General features: G+C 27.4%; 1 protein-coding gene across 1 annotated transcript; it reads right to left on the bottom strand.

Moving 5' to 3' along the window:
- Positions 1 to 6,646: 6,646 nt before the first annotated feature.
- Positions 6,647 to 7,626, bottom strand: LOC115033584. Its single transcript, XM_029486401.1, has 3 exons — positions 7,293 to 7,626; positions 6,845 to 7,230; positions 6,647 to 6,762 (listed from the first exon to the last, which is right to left on the bottom strand). The coding sequence occupies exons 1-3, from the start codon at positions 7,535 to 7,537 to the stop codon at positions 6,647 to 6,649; spliced, it is 747 nt and encodes a 248-aa protein (XP_029342261.1). The 5' UTR covers positions 7,538 to 7,626.
- Between the last annotated feature and the right edge of the window lie 1,877 nt (positions 7,627 to 9,503).

Here is a 9,503-nt window from a genome sequence, read left to right as displayed (position 1 = left end):
TATCCTCGCGTCATACTACCGGACAATGGACCATAGTTTCTATCGAAACTAATGAGACACCCAACCCAAATGGGGAACCGAAGCATGGACGACGCCGATCTACCATCATCTTTTAAATTATATATACTTTTTAAATATAAATCAGCGGGGAAACCAGATAGAACAGCGAAATCAAGAAATTAAAAAAGGACTACGAACACAGCTACTGGGAAAACCTTACAGAACATGGGATGGGGTTTTACCAGCTATAATATTTGCAGGGTTGCCACTAGAGTTTAAAATTGGAAATAGTTGAAAAAGTGACTAAAAAATTTAAAAAAGTGACCAAAAAGTGACCAATATTTTTATTATTATTTTAGATTATTAAATTAGTATATTAATTTAATTTAGTATACAATTAATTAGAGGTTGGAAATAATAAAAGACATAAAACCATATTATTATTTAACTGAAATATTATTAATTTATTCTTACAGTGTATACTATGCTGTCATAACTTAGTATACAAATATTTATTTTTAACATAATAAAACTTCTATTACTAACAATTAAAACAACATTAACATTTTTTTAGTTAAATTTACAGTAACTTTCTGTTTGATAATTAAAATAACTTATACAAAATAAAAAATAATAATATAAATAAAATAACAATGAATATTTATTTTTGTTCTAACAATGTTGTAATTAATTTTTGTTTAAAATTATCTACCTCTTTTTGAAGAGTATTTAGTCATAACTTAGAATACAAATATTTATTTTTAACATAATAAAACTACTATTACTAACAATTAAAACAACATTAACATTTTTTTAGTTAAATTTACAGTAACTTTCTGTTTGATAATTAAAATAACTTATACAAAATAAAAAATAATAATATAAATAAAATAACAATGAATATTTATTTTTGTTCTAACAATGTTGTAATTAATTTTTGTTTAAAATTATCTACCTCTTTTTGAAGAGTGTTTAGTTCCTTTAATTTTTCTTCTTCTGTTTTTTTTAATGATAAAATTCCTTCTTGTAACGACTGAGCTATTTTTATTTCTTTTAGATCTCCTTTTATAACGCTTTTTTTCATTCTTTCTAATGCCTCTTCATTTAATTTGTCATTGCCCTCTTTTTGTTCTCTATATGCTTTTTTATATAACTTTAATTTCTCTTCCATTTCTTCCAAATTTCGTTTTTTATTTTTATTACTCAATTGTAGTTCTTTTTCCATCCTCAACTTATTTTCATCTTCATATTTTTTATTTTCTTTTTCAAGTTTTTCTTTTTTTTTTTCTTCTAAATAATTTTTATAAGAAGAATTTGCTGACTTTGCTAGTGATAGAAGTTCCTTTGTAATAGGCACTAACTCTGGTTTATTAGAATAAAATTTTAATGAATCTTTAATGTATAATCGAGCATTTAACATTCTTAATGACATGGCCGTTTTTTCATCAGTTAGAACTCTACCAGAGTTGGAAAAACCACGTTCAACGTCAGCATTTCCATGTGTTAATGAAAGTGATGCTTTTATAACTTTAGAAGTTATAGGATATTTTAAATTTTTTGAATTATCTTCAAGATATATAAACTGCCTCCAATAATGATCAATTCTAGAAGTTTCACTTATATTTTCCAAAGATTCTAGCTGTAGTAACTTCCATTCATCTACAAGGCAATCAATTGGCACATCAAATGGAAGTGACCGAGCAATTTTAATTATGTCTAAACAACTTCGCTCTTTTTTTTGCTCAGCTGGTTGTAAAAATCTCATGTGTTTTATTAATGATTCATTAAAAAGAAAGGAAGACTTTTTGACTAAATGTTTACAACAAGCTATATAATGGTTTTGCACAGAACTAAGAAATTCCAATCTTTCTATTTTCTTAAGTTTATTTAGGTGAATACTTATTGAATCACTTACAACAATATCTGTCAACGGCAAAAGATTATCTTTTTCAAACACCTTATCCATATTGTAATCTATACTACTTAATTTTTGCAAAATGCTATTTTTGCATACTCTACTAACAAGTGTAAGAACTAGTAACTTTAATTCATTATACAATATATGGATTAGAGGTTCAGATTTTTGGAAATTTTTATTAAAATTACCAAAAATTTCTGCGCTACTTATAACAAATAATAGTTCTATTTTATAAATTGGAGAGCTCAATTTAGAACGAATTTTTTGAAACGACGATGTCTTAGCCTGGGATGGACGTTTCATTGGAATGAATTTTAAGAAATATTCTTCTACAGCTGCAGATTGTTCATATAATCTATTACATGAATCCTTTAATGTTAACCATCGAGACGGTACATGTTTAATAAACTTTTTCTCAGGAACATTTAATTTAACTTGAATATTTACATAATCTTCTACTCTACTTGGAAATCCATCAAAATAGTGAAAAATTAATATACAGAGATCAGATGACTCCTCTCCAAGCTTTTCTAATCCCTTTAGAAATGCATTATGTACTGTATGTATATTACAACTACCTATATCCAATAAATTATACTTAGCAACACTTAAAAATTCTTTATTTATTATTCGTTTTACTGTTTTGTTAACATTAGGGCCATCACTGCCAATTGTTAACATATTTATCAAAGGAATATTAGCATTACTTAATGCTTTAAGAATATGTTCAGACAATATTTCTCCTGTAGCGCGTCCTAAAAAAAATGTTTCTAAATGTTTAACTGTAATCTCTTTTTCTTTTTCAGACCAATATCTTAAACAAATTTGAAGTTCTTTTTCGTTTTCAGAATTTGTAGTCTCATCAAAAAGAATAGAATAAAAAGACTTCTGAACATCTTTTATCATGATGTCCTTGAAGTATGGCCCTAAAGCTTCAGTAATTAAGTAACTTAATTTAGTGCGCGACAAAGAGAATGACTTTGGAAAATTGTTTGGAAACATAGCCTGGAATACTTCTGAAATTCCATCTGCTGAATACGCAGAGTAATTATGAATTACAGATTTTAATGTCCATAGTAATTCAGCTTTTGTTGTTGAATCTAAGACCCTGTACATTAATATATTATTTTCTGTGTTACTTGTAATTGTGGTAGATCCAGTGTTGGTTTCGACACTAGATGCCAAACGCATTTGAAGTGGTGACATTTTAGTATTCACATTATTTTCATGTTTTCCGGATTTGACATGTTGCACGACTGCTTGATATCCTTTATTTACATTAAAAGTGGTCTCACATGGAATGCAATAACCATTATCGTCATCACTCTTTTTGCACCACTCAGATATTTTACATCCCAATGTATCAACTTTTTGTAGCCACGACTGCTGGAATTTGCACTTGCCCATTGTTAAGTATTGTATAATATTAATTAACTAACTGACACTGTACAAGATGACTTAAATTGTATGTTTCTTACACGATTAAAGATATACTATATTAAAGATATATAATGCCAACCCCGCGTAGCGTATCCCGCCATAGTCTTGGAGCCGTTATCATGATATTGGTAACTATGGATCTATAACATCATGTTGGTAAGTGGAACCGTTTTCATGTTTTTCAGATCATAGGTAACCAAAACCCCAATCACCTGATCGAGTTTCGCTTCTATCACGGACCATATAAATTGTTCTATGATATTATACATTTTTGTTAAATGAATATATCAGCTGTGGTTACCAATACCACGGACTACTACACTGGACTGGAAACGTCAAGGGAGGCGGGTGACGGGGGCCGGGCCGCTTAGTGTCCGCCATGATTAAAGATAAACTGGTTACACAACTAGTCGGAAAAGAATGGCCCTTCCCGTTCAGTCATGAAAATGCATGTAGAACTAAACTGTAGCGCTCCTGGTGGCAAAAAGTTGAAACCATTTAACGACTGGCTAATCAGCTTACGGGATAAAATCTTAAATAGTGATTACAAAATGAGTTTCAAAAATTGAAAAAGTAGAAATATTACTACAATGTACTTGAATATTATTGTATATTAGTTAGGTACAGACTTATACCAGATTTGCAGCAAATGTTTTGTAATATCGTTTGTGATTTGCATTACAGCCAACATATACCTATACATTTTATTCATTTCTCACCATATAATAATAAAATTTAATAAATAATCAACGATAAAATGAATAATATGTCTTTTAATAACATAAACTTATTTTAAAGTTATCAGTTTTGAAATTAAAATGAAAAGATTTAAATTGATATTACACATGAGTAAATGAGTAATACAGATTCTATATATTATTCTTATTTTTGTATTACCTAGACCTTGTATCCTACTAGACATGCAATATAAAATTATTAGACATTACATTGTACATCTTAAATAATGTTAAAAGTATATAATAATAATCAATATAAATAGGTAATTAAAAAAATTGTAGTAAGAAAAATAATAACAAAAATGCAAACAATATCATGCAGAGGTGCTATCAATTGTCAGTTAATTTTGATATTTTTTTTTTATTTCTATTGCTCTTTTTATTTTCTTGGTTAACCATATATGTGTACTGACGCATTCTCATAGTTATATAGTATGTGAATATATCACACATAACTTGAGACTTATGCTCAGTACAAGGGAATTTCAACTGTAAATTATTTATTTTGAAAAATTCTTCAAATGTCTGTTCAAATGCATTTTCAGAATTTGCATGCTGAGCAAAACAACTTTCTAATAATTTTAGTATTTGGTACAAGTTTTGATCAGGATTAATCAAAAATCCGCGGGACTTCATTTTTACTAAGCATGCTTCACTCCTGAATTCGGTATTAAAACTTTTTAAATTTTTTATACAAATGTCACACTTCGAATTTTTTGTTATGCGTCTTGCTATATACCTATAAAAAAAAAAAAAAAATTAAAAATTAAATAAAGAAAATATTAATCAAACAGAAAATATAATATGTATGTGTATTGTGTACCCTGCTAAATAATACACAATACATTCAAATGAGGTTGATTCAGTGTAATCATGGTCAAGAAAAATATCATCGCAATCATAATGACCATCTTCTACAATTGTATCAATTTTCTTTTTTAGTGACTCTATTTTTTTAATTCTATCTGGAGTATTTTCTGGATCTAGAATTATGCCCTTTAAATCTGAGACTGTAATAACTGGAATATTTTCTAAAAAAAAATATTAGGCTAATAACTATGTATATATTATTATAATTTTTAAAATTTGAGATTTAAAAAAATAGTATATTTGTTCACCAGTGGATACAGAACAATTTCCGGTTTTGGGAGCTTTTACTAATGAGTATACAGATAATATTCTATACAGTTGTAGGAAAGTAGGGGTGGCTGGGTGATCATTGGGGCCTGCCACTTGCCTGATTATTCCAAAAAATTTCTATAATTTAAAAATTAAATTAAAATTTGTTCTGAATAAAGTTATATAATACAGGAAAAATATTACCTCAAGACAGTCCTGATTCAATTTACCAGTTAATACATAGGAAAAATTGCAATCATTTAACAAATAATTCACTAAATCAATAGTAGATTGTAAACTTATTCGTAATCCTTCTGCAGTTGTTTTTGTCAAAAATTCATTTTTTGTAATAAATCCATTGCTCAGGTTAGATTCCCATTCATTCAGCCATATTAATGACCTATTCAAAATCTGTTAATTATAAAAGACATATTGTGTGAATCAAAATGTATTATAGGTATACCTGTCGGATGTCGGCGTTAACATACATTAATTACTTATACTTAGATTTACATCAACAACATATATTACCTTAATAGAATTAAATCCAATATACATTAAATGTTAATGGTATATTTAAAATCTAAACAAATAAACATTGAGATATATACATCTAACAATATATTATTACTTATTAGGCAAATCAATTTCTTTTTAATTATTAACATTTACATGCGGTTAATTAAAACAGATTACCAACCCTGTAATTATAAGTAAAACACACATTTAAGACTAGCCTACAACATTAAATATGTAATTTTTTAAATATTTTACTTAAACACAAATTTACAAGCCACTCGTGCAACATATAAAAAACCTGTAAATCAGTGCTATTTTTCCGAATTCCTTCAGCCGGAAATCGGCGGTTTAAACAATCAAACATATCATTTAACTGCCTAGTAAATATCTCAGTTTCATGGGAATCTTTTAGATTTTTTGTACCCCTTTCCCTATAAAACTTCATCCCTACTGCAACAGAAGAACTAAATAACTAGAAAAAAATAATGATATCATAACATTTATTATAGTTATTACCAATATGATACTATACCTACCTGGGTGGCATACTTAACTTTCATTTTAGTGAAGTTATTAAGTTCAAAATGATGCTTTGTCAATTTTGGACACACTTTCAAAAGTGAGGTAGATTCATTCAAGTATACAAACTATAGTAATCACTCCATTTAATATATTGTTTTGAAGAATTAATCTGTACAAAAAAATAATATAACTTAATATTTCATTTTGAAAGAAGTTTATAATATTTTCATACAGTTAGAATACTTACCCTTAACTGTTTATTTGAATGTAAACGGTTTCGTATTGTTTTCATCAAATGCGGTACATCAGAAAAGACAAAAACCTTACGATCGTTGTCATAAGGATTTTCAAAAAATTTTTTAAATCCTTCAATGTCCGGACATATCCCTAATTATTTCCACATTGATCGGTTTGTACTGGCTCCATCACTTGTCAGTCCAACCACATGGCCACCTGCATCCTCAAGTAACAATATAGCCTTTATGACTAATTTTACTAAATCAATTCCTATAATAGGTAGAATATTTTTCATGGAATATAATGCATATAGTATATTAATATAATATTTGGATTAAGAAATGTATATCACCTTTGACTGGTCCTTTTGATGCAAAAACTGCTATCGGTTGTGTAAAGTTTTCAGCTAAACTTTGCCACATCAAGACCAGTCCATGATCAGCTTTATCTGTACTTTTGGTTTTTATGTCTTCGTCATCTCCAAAATCTTCTAAACCAGAATATGTTAATGTTCTACTGTTGACAGCTATACTTGTTCTTAAGAAAATTTCATCCAACACTATAATTCTTTTTTTCTGGTACTCTGTTTTCCCAGAAAACTTTTTTTTAAATAGCTTGAAAAAATTTATATCAAAACCACAACCAATTTTCATAGCTAATAAATGTTTCCTAATTGTATTGACACAGGGAAATGGTAATATGTTTTGATCCTTTAAAAACTTGTATCCACTTGGTGATCTACATTAATACAATTATTAATGATAGGGAAAAATGAAAATAGATCATGAATTTAATTTTACCTAATTTGGAATAACAGACATAACATCATCCAGTCTTCACTATATCTGCGTCCTTTTGGATTTTTCACTTTAGCAGCTGCAAAAATTTCTTTTATTAAATTACATTGGTTGGTATTTATACCAGCAGATTCCAATGATTGTTGAATAATTGTATCTGAACAATTTTTCATTTGATTCTGTACTTCACTTAAAGTATTCTTCAATCGTTTAATTCCTTGTTTAGCTCTAATAGTTTTTTTTTTCATATTTTTTTTTACTGATTGCAAATGTTGAATGTGTTTTTGTTTTCTCGGAGAATAAAAACTATTAACACATTTTTTATTTTTTATTCTCAAAAGTTTGGTTTTTATACTATTATACAGCTTCTTACACCAATTGCATATTTCACTAGTAGGAATAAATTGTATAATAAAAATAAATAACTAGGTATATATTAAGTATACTTAAAACTTAAAATTTGAAAGAGATAATATTATATAATAGGTAGGTACCCAGGTTTTTCTTCAGAAATAATTTTAGCACAATTTGCATGTCGAATACGTCCAAAAGATTCTACAGATTTATTTGGTCCAAATGTAGTTTTAATCGTATCATATTCATTGTTATTAGGCAAACCATGACACACTTTTAATTTATCAAATGTATTCAAAATATAATGTACATCATCAACATATTTTGGCACAGTTGTATTCAAAATTTTAGACATATCAAATAACTCTCCATACAAATGATAAAACAAATCAGAATCTGTAATGTAATAAATCATTATTTCTACAACTATAAAATGGACTTTTATATACTCAACAGTAAAAACATTTAAATTTGTAAAATTAAAGTTGTTTTAAGATATAATTGAGGTTTTATGTAGGTATATTAAGCAACAACTATATTTTCACCTTCAGTAATGATTAATTGTTTTTCAATTGATCGGCTGTAGGTTATTCCATAGGGACAAAGTTTATAAAATGATATAATTTGTTTTTTTCCATGTACAGTTATATCAGAACACCAATTATGTGGAATAGTTATTGCTGAGAGATTTTCAATAACTTCTTTAAAAAATGTCAAAACATTACTGGCTTCAACTTCAATCTACATAAATATTATGTTTAATTTATAGGTCTCTAACTTTTATTCCATGTTTAATAATATTTAGTTACCTGAGTTACCTCATGTTCTAATTCAAAACATTCTAGATCAGAAATATCCCGAATGCATTGTTTATCTTCATCTTCATAATTAGTGTTTTCAGTCTGAAAAAAGAAAAAACTAATAAAATCTTTCTTTATTTTCTATCTTTAAAAAATAAACCTTTTTTCTTTTAACTATGTGTGTGTTCTCATTAATATCATTTTCATCTGGAGCGTCAGTTAATCTTAGTTTAAAATAATTATGGTCATGTTTTAGATTATTGTTGTCCAATACTAATTTATCATCAAATGGTTTGTTGAAAGACTTTGTTTGTATAGGTATTGTTCCAGTTTTAAGTTTAGGTCTTTTTAAACAAATCTAAAATATAATTAACATAAAAAAAAATAAAAATAAGTAAATAAACTTCATTTATATATTTAACCAGGTAGTTTATACTTTTCAAAAAATAACTGTAAGGTAGATTCTATAAAAAGCTATAACTGTTAACCTGATACAGTGAGACTTAATTTCTAAATACTGTTTTACTATGACTAGCTATTTCACTTTCAATGTTTCAGTAAGTTCATTATAAATGTAGGTACTTACAGAATATTTACTCAAACCCGTCCCAGATGTCCATGTTGAAATAATATCCTGTGGGCTGAAATGTTTTGCACATACTTTGGATTTTTCTTTTAGTTCCATATTTAGGGCTTTTTCCCATTCTCTTTTCAAGTACTTGGGTACACTAAATAAGGAATCATAATATTTTGTATCACATAAACATACGCAGCACCTAGGCATTGTAAATTATATTATCAAAATACAAAACTATTTAAGTATTATTTAAGTATGAAACAAAAAACAAATTTTGTATTACAACATACGTAGCTACAAATGATACATATTAAATACACAATTGAATACATTATATGTTATTTATACTTTTATAATTTTACTATTTATAATCGTGATAATATTCAATATACGATAATTGATAGTTATCGTAATTCTCCACTGGAAGCGCTAAGCATTAGTTCTACATGAATTTAGGAGCCTAAACCGAACATAACGGAAGGG

The sequence above is a fragment of the Acyrthosiphon pisum genome, chromosome A1 (genome assembly GCF_005508785.2).
Source record: "Acyrthosiphon pisum isolate AL4f chromosome A1, pea_aphid_22Mar2018_4r6ur, whole genome shotgun sequence".
Taxonomy (NCBI): domain Eukaryota; kingdom Metazoa; phylum Arthropoda; class Insecta; order Hemiptera; family Aphididae; genus Acyrthosiphon; species Acyrthosiphon pisum.
Note: the sequence above shows the minus strand (reverse complement) of the source record. Positions and strands in the feature narration are given on the sequence as shown.